The sequence below is a fragment of the Prosopis cineraria genome, unplaced genomic scaffold, assembly GCF_029017545.1.
Source record: "Prosopis cineraria cultivar Desert tree isolate PC_DT_omini unplaced genomic scaffold, ASM2901754v1 PC10, whole genome shotgun sequence".
In the NCBI taxonomy this organism is placed as follows: Eukaryota; Viridiplantae; Streptophyta; class Magnoliopsida; order Fabales; family Fabaceae; genus Prosopis; species Prosopis cineraria.
The window spans coordinates 3,686,463-3,706,496 of record NW_026555341.1 but is presented as its reverse complement, the minus strand read 5'-3'; the positions used below and the strand labels follow the sequence as shown (position 1 = coordinate 3,706,496).

At 31.8% G+C, this 20,034-nt stretch overlaps 2 protein-coding genes across 4 annotated transcripts; one reads left to right on the top strand and one right to left on the bottom strand.

The window, feature by feature from the left end:
* Positions 1-1,287: 1,287 nt before the first annotated feature.
* LOC129322195 (protein CONSERVED IN THE GREEN LINEAGE AND DIATOMS 27, chloroplastic) lies at positions 1,288-4,078 on the top strand. The gene is made up of 7 exons (XM_054968337.1): positions 1,288-1,662; positions 1,938-2,090; positions 2,160-2,237; positions 2,636-2,731; positions 3,149-3,184; positions 3,503-3,684; positions 3,769-4,078. Exons 1-7 carry the CDS (start codon positions 1,438-1,440, stop codon positions 3,929-3,931), a joined length of 933 nt encoding a protein of 310 aa, XP_054824312.1. The 5' UTR covers positions 1,288-1,437; the 3' UTR covers positions 3,932-4,078.
* Positions 2,959-8,970, bottom strand: LOC129322194 (uncharacterized). Of its 3 annotated transcripts, none has more exons than XM_054968334.1 (7): positions 8,412-8,970; positions 6,512-7,396; positions 6,270-6,355; positions 5,400-5,540; positions 4,709-4,873; positions 4,150-4,632; positions 2,959-3,903 (listed from the first exon to the last, which is right to left on the bottom strand). In XM_054968334.1, the coding sequence occupies exons 1-5, from the start codon at positions 8,646-8,648 to the stop codon at positions 4,729-4,731; spliced, it is 1,494 nt and encodes a 497-aa protein (XP_054824309.1). In that variant the 5' UTR covers positions 8,649-8,970; the 3' UTR covers positions 2,959-3,903; positions 4,150-4,632; positions 4,709-4,728. The 3 variants fall into 3 exon arrangements, with proteins under 3 accessions (XP_054824309.1, XP_054824310.1, XP_054824311.1); XM_054968335.1 differs by having other exon boundaries at positions 4,215-4,632; XM_054968336.1 differs by lacking the exons at positions 2,959-3,903; positions 4,150-4,632; positions 4,709-4,873; positions 5,400-5,540 and adding an exon at positions 5,552-5,878.
* Positions 8,971-20,034: the final 11,064 nt, after the last annotated feature.

Sequence of the window (20,034 nt, the reverse complement as noted above, 5' to 3'; positions counted from 1 at the left end):
TATAAAATAAAAATTGTAATCAGTTATAATAATTTCTTGAGAAATTATAATAATAATAATATTATTATTAGTCATAAAATGCGTATTTCATTTTCAGATTTTTTTTTTTTCAAATGCATGTGATCTATAGCAGCTATGATGTTTAATTTAAAACGAAATTCATTTTATAGTGAATATCTACCAAGCCAGTGGTTGGTACACTGTGCTTAGTTTTAAGATCTGGTTTATAATTTTTTTTTTTTGAAAAATCATGGTATAAATTACTCTGGTATACCGTATAAGTGTAGTATAACGGAACCGAGGACTCTGCGCTGGTTATCCTGTCAGGGATATCCGTGCTTTCAAAGAAAAATAGTTTAGTTGGACCTGCGCAATTAGGTTTTTAAGAATTCATTCATCATAGTGGGCAATTTAAAATGAGCGACTAGTGCCAGTTATCTTTCTATCCTTTTCGCAGATAATGATTGTTTGATATCATCGTCTACAACTTGAAGTTCTTTGTTTAGGGAATCTATAAATGGTCCAAGCTCTCAAAAGTTCGAAGTTTTTTTTAGCTGATTATCGATAAGTTAGGTTAAACTTTTTACTTAAAAAAAGGTCAGATATTATTTTTTTAACATACAATTAGATATTACTTTTTGAATCGAATAATTGAATACAATTTCTTATCTTCTAACTTTGTATTCATTTGCGGAGGAAGCTCCCGCGCCCTACAATGTGTATAATTTTTTTTTCTAGCACGAAGGAATCCTCAGTTTCCAGAAGAGTAAAAGAAACACCCACATTACAGAACGATGGGGCTCATGTGTATGTTTAGTTTTTAGTTTTACAAATACGTGAAGGTAGTGTTCAATGTTCATACTTGATTTAAAAAAAAAAAATGGTAGTGTTCATACTTCATAGATTCACACCGTGGAATTGCTATTCAGATTTCAGAGATTTGCTAATGTTGATGCTCGTTCCAAGCGCGTGCAAGCAACTCAAACAATGTTCCATTCTGCGTGCAAGGAAACAGCTGCCACGCTGCTTCAACGAACAGACCTCTCCCCTCCACGGCACGAGGGGAAAAAAAAACCTTTCTCAAATCACGAAAAAGCAAAAATAAAGCCCGTAATGAATTTTAGATCGGATAATATGAGCGCAAAGCCCATCAGATGAACGGTAAAGGAGAAGTCCACGTGGATGGCTTGTCCGCGCAATGAATCTGAAGCTGCCTGAAAAACTGGAAAATGTACAAATTTTTATTTCGTTGTTGTTGTTCTCCTCCACGTAAATAATATGTGGTCCTCAAATGAAAACTCTAAAATCAATAAATCTTCGCTATGAATTTGTGAGCTTAACATCGTCTTCCTCCGCCTTCCTAACAAGAATTGAATGAGATTTGGTACCAGAACGCAACCCTGCAACACTACAATCGCTTAAATTCCATAGAAGTAAATGCTCAGACTCAATGTTTACTGCTCTTTAATACCAAGTGCGAGGCAAGTCAGACCAGGAAGCAGCTATGGCTCGTTGATCATCCATAATCACAGAGCTTCCAAGCTGTCTCAGCTGATATCCATAAAGGCCATTAAAGATGAGATGGATGGAGAAACAAGCAGATCTCCAGGACGCAGTTGGGATCCTGGGCTAGAAATTGAGGTCCCTTTCGAGCAGAGACCGGTATGTATGGAAGTGGTAGTCCTTTACTTTTTCTTTTCAATTAAAGAGAAATATAGCATCCTTTTATATATGTTTATTAATTTCATTGTGGCACAAAACCATCTAAAACAATTAAACCAACCATGTCCCTTCACGGATGTTTGGTGCATCAGTGCATGCAAAGCTGAAAGTTTTAATCCCCAGAACTCTTCGTTGTTGATAAAAGAGTAAGTCGATATGCTAAAATTGTTTTCAGTACTATGATGAAAGCGCTGCTCTCACTGTCTGTGTAATAGGTAAACGAGTATTCATCTCTGAAGAGTAGTGTGCTGTATTCATGGGGCGAACTGGGACCAGGGTCCTTCTTCCTTCGCCTAGGAGGGCTCTGGCTAGTGGTGTTCACAGTCCTTGGAGCGCCAATCGCTGCTGCGAGCTTTAATCCTTCTAAAGTAAGGAAGAAGCCAAGATAATATCGACCTGATTGTTGTGACATTAGATAATGTTTTACAACCGTGCAGGACCCTGTAAGATTCATACTAGCTTCTGGAACAGGAACACTCTTCATTGTATCATTGATTGTCTTAAGGATTTATCTGGTAAGTCCAAATCCTCTCAATACTTTTACTTTCGACCATGGGCAAGGCCGACGAATGATTTAATTATTTGAGGGTGATTACTTCAGCTAATGCTATTCAACTTCAAACATCACATACGGACTATACCAAACGCCCACTTGTCATGGTGGAAGAATCATGAAATCGGAACCTAGACTTGCTAGCATGGAGTAAAACTGTAAACCTTATGTATTGTCGAAGTGAACATCGTATTTATTATTGCCAAATTATAATTTAACAAGTTATTCATCCTAAAAAGTAATGCCTTCACAGTTCACATCATAGACCATAGCTGATACATAAGGTGGCTGTAGCTAGACTCTAACGCTTTGTTATCTTTAACAATGTCCGGATCATTGAATTAATATTTAAAATTCCAGGGATGGAGTTATGTTGGTGACCGACTTCTCTCAGCAGTCATTCCTTATGAAGAAAGTGGATGGTATGATGGGCAAATGTGGGTGAAGCCGCCTGAGGTATGGTATCTCTACTTGCGTATATACCAACTTGCCCATTCATAAAAAGCTAGACTTAAGAGTGGGATCTAGTTGAAGGAAGATAAGCAATTACAGCGTGTATGGTTTCATAGTTTTGATTACTTTCAATATGAAACTAAACAGTAAACATATACTAAGTCATTTCAATTATTACACATTTCTTGATGGATCAACGCATGCTGTCAAGAAACGAAAAGTAGGGAAGGAAATCTAGTTAGCATGGGCATCTATTTATCTTATACATTCTATAAATAAATAAATATATATATATATATATATATATACAAATTAAATAATATCAAATTTCATGACACCAACGAGAAGCAGCACTGACGTACGTCACTTATCTCATTCCATGCATGGTTCGCTGAAAACTTGTCTTACCCTTCTCTGTAGATCCTGGCTCGTGATAGACTATTGGGCTCTTACAAGGTACCAATTTATGAAAAATTGTCATGGCATTTACCATTTAGTTATTACGCAAACAGATTTTGGTTGTATGCTAGAAAAGCTATATGTTAAACTTAATATTTTCCAGCTCAGGCCCTAAAAACAATCGATATTTTAAGCGTGTTTCAAAACTACATTCAAAGTTAAACTCCCATGGGTGTCCACCGATATTACCACCCATGTGCAAGCAGGGGCAATGCTTTTTTGAGAAGGATGTGGGGAAACTTTTCTGAAAATAAGTTGTTACAGAGTGTCAAAGGTTTCTATATCGACTAGGGACTTGATATTACATGTCTACAGGTTAAACCAGTTATTAAACTGCTGAAGCAAACGTTAGTGGGGATAGGAGCATTACTTGTTACTGGAGCCACGTTGTTTATCTTTGCTACACCAGTGGAAAACTTAATACAAACCTCCTTTGCCACAAAGGAAGATGCATCAAATTTTCGAGATCCAAAAGTCAGTACAAAGTTCAACTTAAGGTAAAGAACGACAAATGAAGAACCTATTGAACAATCCAGCTTATTCTTACTGTGCCCGTAACAACTGTCTAATAAATGTTGTAGAAAAGACGAGTTACTGAAACTGCCAGTAGAGGTGATAGCTGATGATGATCTAGCAGCTGCTGCTGCTGAGGCTGCTGATGGAAGACCCGTCTACTGCAGGGACAGATTTTATCGAGCATTGGCAGGTGGCCAGTACTGCAAATGGGAGGATCTACTCAAGTGAAGCCAAAAATAACATGCACATCAACCAATTTCAATTTGTTAAAGCAGCTTATGATTTCTCACTCCGTTAGTTAAAAAGAACCATTTAAAGGCGTTTGATAGATTATAAATGCAACCATATGTTGAAATAGAATGCCCAGTTTTGCAATTACACGGATCAATGAATGCCATATCGACTACTTGCAAATGAAGTCAGTGCAGGGGAAAAGAAATACATACTTTATTTATAAGAACAATGTGAACAAGAAAAGCAAGACCAATCATAGCTGTAAAGGCAGATCCACCTTTGGGGTCAATGTCTATGTAAGCAGAAGAATATTTAATCTAGCAAGGTGCCATGCCAGCCAATAGAAATGCCGAACATGTTTATCTTCCATTTTCACTGACGTTCTTCATCAACATTTCCAGGCAATGAGAGACTATTAGTTTCCGAAAAATCAGCACCAGTGTAACTTGGCTTTAGTACATTAGTTCCTGAAACATTAAAGCAACACCAGCAGCCAATCCTTTGACTCTATTCATGTTATTTTACCAACATATCCAACATCACGGGTATCACAAAAAAACATCTCAAGAAAACAAAACTCAGATGAATCCAGTAAGTTGCCTTTTAGAGTACTTAAAGAGCCCCCCGCCCAAGAGTCATTTTGTAAACATTGGCAACAGAATCAAGCATCAATTCTGCTTCACGAGTCAACTCTTCTGAAATCATTAAATAAACATTAGTAGTGAATCCATTAATCTATCCAATGATCTAGCAGTGCAATAGATTCGTTACCCAAGCAACAGGTTTCTTCATTAAACAAGTCTCTTGCACCAATGAAGGATTCTAAACAGTTGTCCTTCTACAGCTTTCCTAAATGTTTGTTTTCTTACTTTGGCATTTTCTAGATCAAGTGTCCTATATGCAAGAGCAAGTAGATACATTGCTGGATGAAGTCTCCTGCAGGTAGAAGAAACAAAAAAGTCGGTAACTTACAATGTACATGATTTCCAAAATTTTTATAAACCAGTTCAAATATCTAAGACGAATCAGAATGTGGTTTGCGAAGATGACTTGTATTACTGCTATTGAGAAAAGAAGAGGCCAAAATATCAAAGGTTAAACATCACTAAGCTAAAGTTTATTTAATAGTAGACTAACAATTCTGAATGAATTTTCAGTAATAAATATGTGAAATAAAATTGTGGGTGTGCAAGTGCCAGTCCAAACAAAGCATGTCAAATAGGCATCAAATTGTTTGACAATAAATGAGATTGAATCTAGAATACCCGATTTCACCCTATTTAATTAATTCAAGAAACTCCATGGTGTTTCCATCAATATCTTAGCATTTCTTTATAAGTAATCATTATCTAGCAATGATTGAATGAAAAAGTTTTATAAGAAAAACCTTAAGTTTTGTACCATTTAGTGGTAACTTAGAATGTCATAGCAAAAAGTGGACGCCAGAAGCAAAAAGACTCGCCTCTCAAAATGATGACCATCATCCCAGCCATCCCATAGCCTTTGTGATGTGACTATTCGGCCTTCCTTATCTTTGCCATATGTTTCAACATACCAACCCCCTATGTCATGCATTCCACAACGAGGCTCAAATAGCCAAAATCTGTCGATTAAGGGTTAAAAAATTCTCAGTTTGATTTTATACAGTATATAAGCGCATGAAAAAGTCTCTATTAAATAGAAATTGGCGGTGCCAAGAACAAATGAATATGAGCTAGAGACTGCGCCAAGGGTGCTGCAATTACAGTTAGGATCACCGATCACCATAGAGAAAGACGTTGTGAGCAATATCTACAATATTACTCCATCAATTATTGAGATGTGTAAAGCATACAATGGATTATGGAACTAGGACTTATAACATTACCAGCAATGTTTACCATATGTGTGAACAAATTGGTCCTTTTACCTCAGTATATAGCAAAACCATTTTCCATATAACTGAAATAAGAAAATGGTAAAAGCAAATTCACTTAACTATAAAAATTGATTAAAACTACAGTAAATATTTTATATCGATGGTGACCTATAGAAGAGTTTAGAAACCAACAACATCAAAACAAACTCAAACAGACCAGCAAACACAGCAAGAGGAAGATTGATGTGCATGGTTAAACCCTGGTATGTTCTCAAAAAAAAAAAAGAAAGAAAGAAAGAAAAATGCTTCTGTAGATACTTCAGTAAAATTTATAACCTTAAGAGAACAGACGTCCTTAGAATATATTCATTTAGCAGACTCCAAAGAGTTACAGAAAGATTATGTTGTACTGACCAATAATCATAGTTATTAGTCAGATATCAATTGGATCTAATCGAGGTAACAGAGATTTACTTGCTTGGTGGTAACTTCGCTCTAGTGCATCTACACTCACAAATGGAAACTTTTTCTCCAACTTGATACCAGTGCATATGCTTCACCTGAAAATACATATAGTACATTTATAGCAAGAGTCTGAAACAGAGACCTCTTTCTTCTCATATATGAAAGAATTAGTAATGATAACCAACAAGATGTAGTGGCATTGTAGAAGTAGAAAGCATTTCTAGTTATGGTAAGCCAGGAGCATTACAAACCAGCAAGGTCCTGTGTTTCATAATCACATGAGTCTTGGCCCCTATATTGTCATAGACATCACAGCAACTTTCATCTGAACTCGTCCCAAGCCCAGCTATGGTTCCTATATGAATTCGTCCAACAGCTGAACTACTTGTGAAGTAACTTTTAGAATCACAGCTGTTAGTATGCTTGGTGTATTCATCTGAATTAAGATAAACATGAATGCGATCTTCTGCTACTTCAGCGTCAGAATAGCTGCCAGGACGGACCCTGGAGGCCACAGCAACCACCCTTCCAGAGACATGCAATTCTAGATCTCTGTATGCATCTGATACATGACTTGATATTTTAGAGTCATGAATTTGTGGAATTCCAAAGTCATGTGGAACTTCTGCACTCAGGTGGATGTTTGCATCCTTTACAGATTGACATAGGCCAGGATAGAAGGATCTGAAAGAAGTTAACTTCTCATTATTAGTGGAAGATATCTCTGGATTCTTGTTGGCTAGGCAAACCATCCCAAAAAGATCACGACCTGAAACTAAGTGCAAAACCTCTGGTGTTTCACAAGAGGACCTTTCCTCAGCCTCAAAGCACTCAGGGAGAAGTTCCATTGACTCAATTTGAGGGCCAAAGTAAGCCGCATGTATTGCTGAGTAAAAATCTCTCTCAAGTACATCAAAATAGCCTGTTCCAGCTACTACCCTCTTGTCTGACAAAATATCATTTATAGCTACTCTGTACCACTTTAGCCACTCAACAACTTCCATCTCCTTGGATGTTGTTTCATGTGATCTATAGAAGTGCAATTTTGAACCCTGCCTAGTATGCTTCACCACAAGCTTTTTTTTAGACAATAGGTATCTGTCATAATGAGCTCTCTTCTTGGAGTCTGATAGAATCTGCAATACATCATACAGTATTCTGTTAATTAAGAATAAATCCTATACCAAAGAAAATCCAATTCTTATTATGTGCAATCGTGCACAGACCTTGATATCAATGGTAAGCAATATTGCTAATAGTAAAAGTCACTAGATAGTTGTTCATTTGCTAATGAGATAGATAAAACCAAAAAAATTAGGAGCCAAAACCAAGGCATACAACATCTGCAAGACAATGAACAACATTGCTGGCATTGCAACGCTTTCCAGTAACATTGATATGAAACGGGCATCAGCAATAGACTGCTATTCACATTGTATTGATGTCATGATGAGCTCGTTCTGATGCATTGTTCAGCTAATAGATTTTCTTCTGTCTCTAAGATCTAATCAAACTAGTTATCTAATGGAAATAATAATACAGACTGCATGATGGTCGTTATTACTAATTTATTTTTAAACTTTGATAGAAGCTTCATCTTTGCTTAATCTTTGGTCATGAATTTTACTTGTTTTTCCATGCATTACAGGAAATTTAAATTCTGCACCATCCATGACTCATGAATTCTACAATTTTCTATACATGTCGTAACACGCGCGCGCATTTTATTCATATGTTGATATACTTGCATATTTATATCCAAAATGAAAACCAACATGTCAAGTAACTTAGGATTGTAACACCTAACACTTCCATTTTTAGATTTCCCAGTAAGAACTGTACCCAAAAATGTCCCAATAACATTTTGTTGAATTACATTCATTTCAAACGAAGTGAACAAAGCACGGGTGCGAACCAAGGATATTATAATTATCACGACAATTTCCAAGGCCTCATCAGTTTAAGAATTTAGTTCATTCCTGACGAATTCAATTGAGCATAGGAGGCCCTGAGCACAACCTTGGTGTCCTCCAAAAAAAACTGAGCATAACCTTACGCAACCACATAAGGGAAATAATTGTGCTTGGCGTAGAATTAAATAAGTTGCCTGGTGGAATTTAATAGTTTTGAATTGAAATATTAACACGGCACCTCGTAGGCGGCCAGGATTTGCACAAATCGTCGCGACGCAGATGAATCATTATTTGATTCAGCAAGGTCAGGGTGAGTTTCCTTGGCCAATCTGCGAAAAGACGCTTTGATCTCAGCAAACGAACTGGTCTGTGACACTCCTAACAGCTCGTACGCATTTTCCGCCGCGAAATCGGTCCCAGCTGACTCTGAGTTGCTACTGAAACCCTGAACTCTACAAATTGGACACAGGAACATGCGATAATGCGTTGACTCATTGCAGTGTGGTATTAATGATATTTGAGAAATTGGCCGCCAGTGATTGATTCCGACGGATCGATCATATCCGACAAGGAAAGCCAGATTTCTTCCTTTGGTTTCGCTGTTAAGTGAACGAATTTTAGTACCAAGAGCAGATGTTGCACATCCCGTAGTTCATGAACAGGGAGCGGAGTGGAAGAAGTGTTTACGTTATCTGAAAAACGTCCGGATGCGATTATTCGATCACCGAGAAGTGCACTAGGCAAAGGGTGGCCATATTTGCCTTTTAGCTATTTTGAGATGCCTGTGCACTTTGCAGCCAACGGGGATCCCGTGACTGTAATTTCAGGCTTTTTTAACTGATATACTATAAATATTAAAAGAAATTATTTAAATGCTGAACCATCACCCTCAAAAATATTTATTAAAATACTATATTAAAAATCATTCAGGCTGCAAATAAGTTCATGGTTGCAGGGAAGTCAGTTAAGTCGAGAATATTTTTTTAATCAACAATTATTTTTTTATTTAATTAAAAGTAAAATTATTCAAGTCAATAATGATTTCAACTTTTTTTTATTGACGTGGCGTAATATTTATAGTTAATTATAATAATTTTTTATTTTCTCTCGTTGTTATCATCACTCTTTTTCACCCTTTTCAAACTTATTCAATTTGAATCTTATTATATATTACCTTCATTGTCATCCCTTCTCAACTCACCCACTCTTACTCATTTTAAATCGTTCATACCTTTATTTGAAATTCCTACACTATTTTTTGGCTAAATACAATACTTCTACTTTTAAATATAGTATACTATTAAATGAAACATGTGTCACCCCTGGACGATCAATTTTTTTAGTTGAATAATGTTGGTTTGATTTAAATATATTGACTCTATAAATAAATGAAACACTTGAATTTTAAAAAGAGAGTAATATACAACAACAATAACGATAGCCACAATTTATGAGAAGAAGAAGAAAAAGAAGTAGTATCAAAAGTCATTATTTATGAGGTATATTAATTTCCACTCTTCCACTGCATAATTTAATCATTTATTATTAATTTTTGTAAAACCTAATAATTATTTATTTATTATTGGTAATTTTTAATTAAATACACCTTATAATAATTTCTTAATTATATTAGTAACATCGTGTAATTATTAACATTTTCCTCTTCAATTATTTACTCGTTATTTTTATTCAAATAATTACTAAATCATTAAATAAATCATTTATTGCAAGGATGAGATTTAGACATTGTTCATGTCAAGAATAAGTTTTGCTGCACTTGAGATTCTATATTAAAGAAATCGTTCATGGTGTAATTAATTTTGAAAATTGTTCAATATAATAATGATTTTAGATATAGTATTTTGAAAAATAATTTTCATAGCATAGCATCTTAGTTTTTTTTTTTTATCTGTTTACAGTATCTCTGTTAAAAAAATGTAATTGCACATCGCAATTTATAGCAAAAAGGAACTTTTTTTTTGCATGAAAAAGATTATTAATTTATACCATAGGATTAGGGGATTAAAATATAATGTGTTAAAATATATTTTTATTCTTATATTCTTTTAAATATATTATTTTTTAGGGGTTGATATTTTAATTTATTTTGTAATAATATCTAGAATAATTTATTTTAATTTTTATTATTAATTAAAAATGATTTTATAATAGACTTGATAAAAAAAATTAAGAACAAATAATTTATATAACTTGAGAAATCAAAAGTAAAAATATCATTATTTTTATCATGATCAATATTTTAACTTGAAAAGTTTTCGATAATAAATTTTTCAAAACTTTAGAAAAAAAAAAAGCTTGGCAAAGAATATATAAAAAGGGAAAAACTTGGTCAAAGTTGTTAAATTTGTGAGTTTAAGTAAACTTATGACAAAGACGTAAACTCATAAGAGTTACTTCTATTAATAAATATACATTAAAAGTATATGATTAAATAATTAAAATATAAAATATGATATAAATTATTAAAATTAATTCAATTTTCATTAATGAATTATTATACTTGATATAGAAATTTTAAAATAGGGAAACTTATTTTTAGCATTTCTTATTTTCTTTTTTGCTAATATTAGTTTTTTCTTCTTGAATTTAATTTTTCTTTAAACAAGATCATACTGCTTCTATAAGCTGAGTTATACACTGCATATACCTAATTCACTCAACTCAGTAAAAAAAAAAATCAATGAGTTTGGCAAGTTTGCATTTAGTCTAGGATTATAAATGAGTTGACATAATTTTGTAAACTATAAATATAAAAATAGTAAACTCGTAAAGTCAATTCATGAATTTAATCAATTTTATATTTAGCCAAGTTTATAAGTTAGTTAATACAATTTTATAAGTTAAAAACGTAAAAATGATAAACTCAAAAAGTTAACTCGAGAGTTTAATAATAAAACTTAGGGTGTTCATGTTATGAGTTCTATATTGGAGAGCCTCACAAGATAACTAGAGTTTATAAGTTCAAATAACTCTCCCACTTAAGGAACTAATTTTTTGGAGTAGGCTTCCCGTTGGGGCTTATGCTCATGACAATTTAATTCTAATTGAATCAACACATGTATATTATTTATAAATTATTTATTTCATGAAAAACTTTTGTTATTAATATCATTATAGAATCTACTTATTTTGGTTTGATTAGATAGAAGTATATTAAGTATATAAGAGTAAATATTTAAATTTTGTCCTATAAAAATCAACTTTTTCATGATTTAGAAAAATGGTTGATAATAAATATTAAAAGAAATTAAAAAATGCATTTATATTTTATCTACTACTAGGTAATAGAGATAACTAAGAGTAATTGAGGGGTCAAAGTAATATTTTTCTCCTTCAAAAAATATTTCCTTAACACAATAAAGAAATAAAAAAAAATTCCCGGAGGAGGGTTTTCCATAACGCAGGATCATCTCTGCCCTTCCTAGTTCCCGCCCGTTAGTAATCAACATTTGTTTTAATGAATAGATCAAGATTGCACGGCCACATTCTAAAAGTCTCAGCATTTTCTTATTACGCGTGTACCCCCATCCATCCCTACATCACTTGCTAAGACCATGTTTGGTAGAAAGCATTGGAAAATTGGAATTAATGTTGAGAAAACACACTAATAGTGCCTGGCACGATAAATTCGCTTGAAAGCAAAACCTATAGCTGAAAGTATAAACGAGCCTAACCTTTATAAGTTTATAAGTATGCGGGCAAGCCTAGCCTTTAAGAACCTAAGTCTTTAAGCTCAATTATATATTCTTATTTTTTTTTTAGGCTTGGCCCTTATATAAAAGGTTTAGGGCTGGACCTGAAAGCCCTATTAAAAAAATAAAAAATTAAAATAAAATTAAATATTATAAATTAATTAAAATATTTTAAAATTAAAAAAATTAAAATCTATATAATATTTTAAAAATTAAACAATATATTTAGAAATTTAAACAACATATATTCATCAATCAAAACCCAAATCCTCCTCATCCTCGTCATTTATAAATAAAATATTAGATCCCTCAGATGTAAGTGTATTTGTTAAAGATGGAGGTGAAAATTCAATATCAATTACCTTTACAACTTTTTCTTCATTATTTATAATAAAAATTAACCAAATCGTGTCATTATCAATCAAATATATATATCTATATATATATAAAATAATCAGGCTTATCAGAGTTTGGAAGGCCGCCCAGGCCCAAGCTTTTTTTTACAGGACTTATCAGGGTTAAGCTCTCAAGCCCGGTTCATTTAAAAAATAATTTTTAACGCTCAAATACTTATTTAAACAGAGCCTATAAACTGACCCTTATTCCCAACTCTAGCAAAATCTATATAGATGGAATTGAAACTTTTTCAGACTAAAGTATCCCCTTATTAGCACGTGTGCATCATATGTTCCCCCTTTCTCTGCTTCCCCCCACCCCCCGCAAAAAAAAAAAAAATCTCATTCCTCAATCGAGATCCTAATTATCATACGTCCTTAATTAATTTCTCTAGTCCATCTATATAAGGGGAAAAGATTCTTTACAGGATAAGAACAAGACATATATGAGATTAGGCCTGTAACTACCATGAAGAGTTAAGACCGGCTGGATAATATAAAGTTGGTATGATTAAGCGAAGGCTACTCCGGACACCATGATCAGGTGCTCGCCAAGCATAATGGCAGTGATAATTTGGTTTGGATTTTGATTATAATGGGATGCAGTGATAAAATAAGCAAGTTCTGCCAAGTCGAGAAGAATGATAGGCTTCTATCATTTCTTCCATTTCACTACTATTGCATTGGTTCCACCTCCTTTTCTTCTAGACATCTAATGATTTGGATTTATGACTTATGAGTGCCAACTATTTAAGTAAACAAAACAAAATCAAAAAACAAAAAATGTCTCTTTCTATTTAAGCCACTCAGATGGGCACATCACGTCTGATAATGACACTGCTGGAAAAATTGGCAAGTTCCAATCGTTCTTCACAAATAATTAACCAGAGATGTAGCATAAGAAAAAAAAAATTGGCCACTTGATTCTTACTCCTTCAATTTAAAAATATAAAATATTTTTAATTAAATTTTATCTCGTAATAAAATAATTATTTACTTTCAAACTAACTCTATTTTTTTATATTTACTCCTATTAAACACTTTACATAAACATAAAGTCATTATCAATAGACTTATTTTTAAAAAAGTACAATGATTACATCTCAAAAGACTAAAAATATTTTATATTTTTAAATATTTAACTTTTCAAAAAATGTCTTACATTTTTAAATGAAATGAGTAAATTTTATACCTATTTACATAAGTTGATAGCTTCTATTAAAATTTAAAGCTATAGCTAATAATTTTACAAACTAATGCGCAGGTTTAAATCCAAATTTTAAGTATGATCTAACTAGATTTAAAATCGATAAATCAATAAACTATATTTACTAAAATAAGTTAAAGTTATGATAAATGCATATCTTCACTGAAAAAGAATTGATGTGGCATTTAACTAGATGGATTTAGATTTTAAATTTAAAATCTCACTTTCAACAATTATTTTTGTCCAGGCATATTTATTCCTGAAAAAAGGCATAGTATATTGCAACTGAGATAACAATTTAAATGTGATCAAAAACCCTTTTTAAAAGATATTTACACCAAGAATACAGTAGACAACTTAGATGCATTCCCCAGTTTGTGCACTTGAACATACCCGCTTCATTTCATTCTTAACTCAAACTCCAATGATATGTTTTGAAAGGCTAATAAAACTCTTAAGTCTTAATCTCTTAATTTATTTTAGTTATTGATTTGGATATTCAAATTAAATTTTTATGTAGCTGGTTTTTTTAAATTTGTCTCAGTTACTGATTTATTGTTTAAAGAGAATGTAATACCAATAAAATTTACTGATATAAGTAATTAATATAATATCACACAGATTAATGAAAAAAAGTGCAATTATTTGGATAAGAAAAAAATACACTAAAAAATCTAAAATAAAAATAAAATAACAAAGCATAACGTAATGGATTAAGTTGATAAAAATCAAATTGATTTGAGAATGGTTAATTTATCTCATTTAGTTATATATATGTGTTCACGCGCGAATCAACATACTTTACACTTAACAATAATTTAAGAATCTATTTATATTTTAAAAATTAAATAATTAATATAATAATGTAAGGAAACATTACAAACTAAATCAAAAAAATAAACTTATATAACTAAATTAATAACCGAAAGAAATTGAAAGTTTCATGGTCTCTATTGTCAAAATTTCTTAAGTTTGTTATTTTAGCAGGATGTGCATTAATTATTTTATTTATGGTGATCGATGAATAAAAGTCTATTTTTTATGGGAGAATTGCAAGACTTTTAAAATCAATATATTCACACTAAAAGACCGAATAGAATGTAGTACAATTTTGGAGGTCCAAAGAGGCAAAGACTCTACTTGCAATTAAGTTTTGATAAAAAAATAAAATTGTTCCTTTGTAAAATACACAACAAAACATTCATAAATAACATTTAAAGTACATTTCTTAACAACTATATGTTCGTTTATTTCACATATTTCATGTGATTTATACTTGTTAGAGGTGAGGAAATTTATAAGTTACCTAGTTGATACTTATGTAAAATCTCTAGTAAACTAGTAAGACTACCTTTACTAATTTACACTTAACTCTAAAATTTAAGGCAATCTTTGGACTAATTCAATAGATTACTAAGTTTATAATTATAAATGAAATCCCAAGTTTTTTTATAAATCATAATACTTAAACAACATTTAAAAAATATCAAATCAGAGTAGAATAATGTTTTAAAAGTATGGGATATTTCATGAGAGTGAAAAGACTTAACATCAATTGAAAAATATCAAGACATGAAAAACATGGGGACACATCACAACATATTCACATGCGCTGTGGCTGTTCTTCTCCATGACATATGTTGCGGAGTAAGTGCCATGCGTCAAGGCGTGTTTTACATATTGGATAGCATTTTACTATCAAATGACATAAACTTATGGCAACTTTTGACGTACCCTACTTCTCCATTCAATATTTATTTGGGGTGATTTAGGTGTTTATGAAAAACTCTTTTTATAAACTAATTAGTGGCATAGGTTTTACTTTCAAATTAGGTCATACAAGGAAGATGGATATCCGAATATATTTTCAAACTTTTCCACAATTTTCACAATTTAAAGGTGTTCAAAACCCTACACATGTGTCAAAAATTATTTATAACACCTAGAACATACTCAATAAACTTAGGACTACCTATACAACGCACTACACACACATAATTTCACTCATACTAAATTTTCACTCATCAACCCTTTTAATACCAAAAATAATAGGGAGAGGTTTTAGTATTGCATAAATCAATCATTGTCAATTCCAACAGTATGACAATAGTTCTTAAACTTATACTAGTATTTTGGCCCCATTAACACTTAATAATCTCATAAACAACATTTTAGGGCTCAAAATGCATCCTAAAATTATAAGTAACAACTTAGAACAAGTGTATTCAAATACATTCTAATTGGCAATATACTATCTATTATGTAAAATAAATGAAGTTGTGAGGCATTATAATAGGAATACTTAAATTCCTAAGCCTTAAAGTCTTTTCCCCTTTCACAACAGAGATAGAGCCTATAAAATATTAAAAAAGAGAAGTGAGTATAGCCATTCAATAACCAAAATACATCTACCCTATGCAGTTGCATATCAATTGATTTAAATCACATTAATGGGAGTTGAATATTCAAAAATATGAGATTACACATGACATGAGTTCTACTTTCACAATTAAACTCATTTTCATGTTTCCCACTTTAAATCACAAGTTACATTGCCACAGTACTAACGAACATATGATAATGACCCAATTTACAATCTCAATGCACATTAGCACAGTACAAACAATCATATGACAATGGCACAATAACTATCCCGACTTATCACAAGCTTATCAATCATGTGAGATGTCAAATACACACATATATATGATCAATTTCTCCTTATATCCTTCCTATTTTCTTAACTGAAACCGTGAGCTATAATATTAATAAGGACTCTGTCTGTGTGACTAGATTACTTAAGCTCACTAATTGTAAGGAGTGATTCAACCAAAGATTAATATACTCACTCTCAAACTATAACTTTTCCTATTCCTGAATCTCTAGGGTGTTATATACACAAACTAGTATTCTTGACAAACAAGTAAAGATAATTAGGTTTAAGCCGCTCGACTCTTAACAAACTATGAGATTATTTCTCGATAAATAGTAGAATAAAGCTAGCCTTCGTGCACTAGAAGGCAACTAAAAATATCATATGAATTTTATCTACTACTTTCCCTGGGTAAAACCTGTCGAATGATCATGTAATGTCTCATGCTTACATACATATTTACATAAGCTTGTAATTCACTATAACAAGCTTATTGTTTTAAAAATTATTTCATCAATTGACATATGTGAGCATCATCAATTATCACATATCACATACTCTTTCCACTTTACTTAAGCACAGCTTTCTTCACAACACACACTTATCACATTACATACTGTAAACTCCTCATTCCAACATATTACTATAGTTTGTTCATCTTTTAATGTCAACTCCATGTTTAATCAAAGTACAATCAATACACTTTCTCATGAATCTTGGCATGCACTTACAATCACGATTTCAAACATACATGTAAATAAATCAATTTTCACATTATAACTCAATTAACAATTAGTTACCCAATATAAGTTTCTCTTCAGTTATCTCAAACCTTTGAGAGGTTAAAAATTTACCCCATAATAACTTGCTTCCATGTCAAATATGGTGCCCGGACAATTAATCTATAATTAATCAAGTCCCACCTCATGAATATTACTAAATATACACTCCTAACTCTTATTTTTCATTTTTAAAATACTGAAAATCCTTATTTCTTATATTTAGGCATATCTATTGTGTTTATTAATTCTCTTGAGCTCCCATTAACTTTATAAAATATTTCTAGTGTCATTAATGTCGAGCAACAACCCCAAACATTCACAATTAATGCCCTATTTTCAAACATAAATATGCCTCACCAACCAATAGTGTGTAAAACCATCAATCATCAGTTTAAATACCACAAACAACCTATATTAACTCCATTTAAGTCAAAGGGTTTATACCCATAACCTATATGGATAAAAATCATCTCCCACTTACAAACCCTAACCAAAAACTAGTGTACAGAGGAAATGGAATGATGGGAAGGGCTTACCTTAGCAATTGGGAGCTTCAAACCCTCTCAAATCCTCTACAATATCATCCCTATAAGAGCCCAAACTCTCTCCTTTCCTTCTCTCATTTTTCTCTCATTTCCTCTTTTTATTTTTAATTTTGTTCACGTCTCTTTTCTACAAAAAATAACCCATGCATCATGGTGCATGTCACACATGCCGCAACTTATAGTACAGAGAAAGTCACTTCATGCTTTTTGGTTTTATGTGCCACGACATGTGGCGCAGAGGCTTCTCTCCTTGCTTTTCTTCATCTTTGATGCCCAAGCGGGAAACTTTATTTTTAGCTTAAATTTATGGCTAAAATTACAACCAAGACACTCATTGACCTTCTCTGACCCTACACCTTACAAATCTTACTTAAATTTCCCATAATTAAGTTGATCATTGGGGGGTTTATTTTCAGGATGTCACAACTTACAATAAAAACTTCATACATAACATTTAAAGTTCATTTATTAACAACAAATTTTTTTTTTCATTTCATATAATCCATGTGGTTTATATTTGTTAAATGAGAGAAAATTTACAATTTATCCAAATAAAATGTATAACAAAAAACTTTATAAATAACATTAAAAGTTCATTTGTTTATAACAAAACGTCTATTTATTTTATATGGTCCATGTGCTTTATACTTGTTGAATAAGAGAAAATGTAAAAATTATCCAAATAAAAATTTATAACAAAAATTTTGTAAATAATATTCAAAGTCCATTTATACAACAAAAGGCTCATTTATTTTATATAATTCACGTAGTTTACACTTGTCAGAGAAGAAAAGATTTACAAGTTATGTAAATAAAATTTACAATAAAATATTTGTAAATAACAATCAAAGTTTATTTATTTTTAACAAAATATCTATTTATTTTATAAAAGTGCAATTCGTCTTTTCACAAAATACTTAACTGCAAGAAAGGCTCTTGCACTTGTAGAATAATATTAGATTTTACTGAGCTTTTAATGCAAATATGTTAGTTGAGGAGACTTTAGTACGATTCTCCCTTTTTTTTATTGCAAAGTCTAGAAAGGAAAGATTAAATTATAAATCAATGTATACCCCTGTGAATGTTAAATGCACATTGGTTATAATGAAGTAAAAGCCAAAAGCTCGCAACGATACTTCCTCCATCATAACTTATAAAGTTATTTTAAACAAAATCATGCATAAAAATAAAGTCTATTAAATACACTCTACAACTTTTTTCAAGATAAAAATATTAATTTTTTAAAACATCCTTAATTTAATATAAACATTAAATAAAGAGGGAATATAATAAGAAGGAAACAGCAACATTGAAAAGTATGTTTAATGAAAATTTATTTCATCAAATTATGTTATATTTTGAGTCAGTAAATCTCCTCTAAAATTATCTTCTAAACTGAAATGGGGAAGTACAAAAATAGAGGGAATGTTGAGTTATAACAAATTAAAACTCAGTTTTATATAAAACCATATTTTTAAATCAACTTTATTATACTATAAATGTTAATTTTACTTAAAATTATGTTTATAAATTAATTTTATTCAAACTCAATTTTATCCGATAACAAACAACGAAGTCATATCGGATCTATTTGCAATCTCTATTTTTGACAGTCAAAGCATACCAAAAATTTCTTACAACCGACGAAAGGACGCTACCAGCGGCGTTTTCCAGCACAACGTTGATCGATGCTTTTAACTCTGGATGGAGATGAAGTATTTAAATCCGACGCTTTTGGTTCATCTCATCTAAGAGACATTAAACCATTCAATCGGCCATCAACAAATTATTGCTCAAAGCCTCAAATGCCCAAGATGCGCTGGTAAAAAAAAAAAATTGCAAAAACAAAATGCTCGAGATGCGTGGCCCACATACTAGCCCCACTTCACCAAGTCACGAAGTAATACTATTTATTTGGGATGGAGATATGTTTACACTCAAGGATGGGTATTTCAGGTGCTACAACAATCGCCATATTAAAAATTTTGTCATATAATATTTATAACATATTAAATTTCAAATTCGAAGAGGAGATATTATATATAAGAAATGTTCTAATAATATAGATTGATTTGAATTTTGTAAAAAATATATATTAATAATTTTTAAATATTAATAAACTCCAATAATTATAATTGAACCACCTATTAAAAGTGAGTAGATTCAGACCACTTTCATCATTTTCTACAGCGAGAGCTAAGGGAAGTAATAAAAGCCATGGAGTTGATAAAAACTTATACAGAATTAAGGAAAATTACATTAGAAAATATAGTAAAATAATCTGTTGGCAGGTCTGCACAGAGAAGGTGCAGAAAGAAGACGTTGGTCTCCTTCTGCAAGTTACAAAGGGAAAAAGTATGGAGTGATGGATTGTCTAATTGCCGCAACAGATTGATACTCGTGAACCAGCAGGCGTATTTCACAATATTTTTGCGGCTCTCCCCTCTTTCAGTTTTCGCTCGCACAAATTTCGAACATAAAGATAAGTAACGGACCATTGTTGTTGCAACTGAAAGGTAGAAGGTTACTAGATTGGTGCAGTCAGGAGAGTATGAACAACATGTTC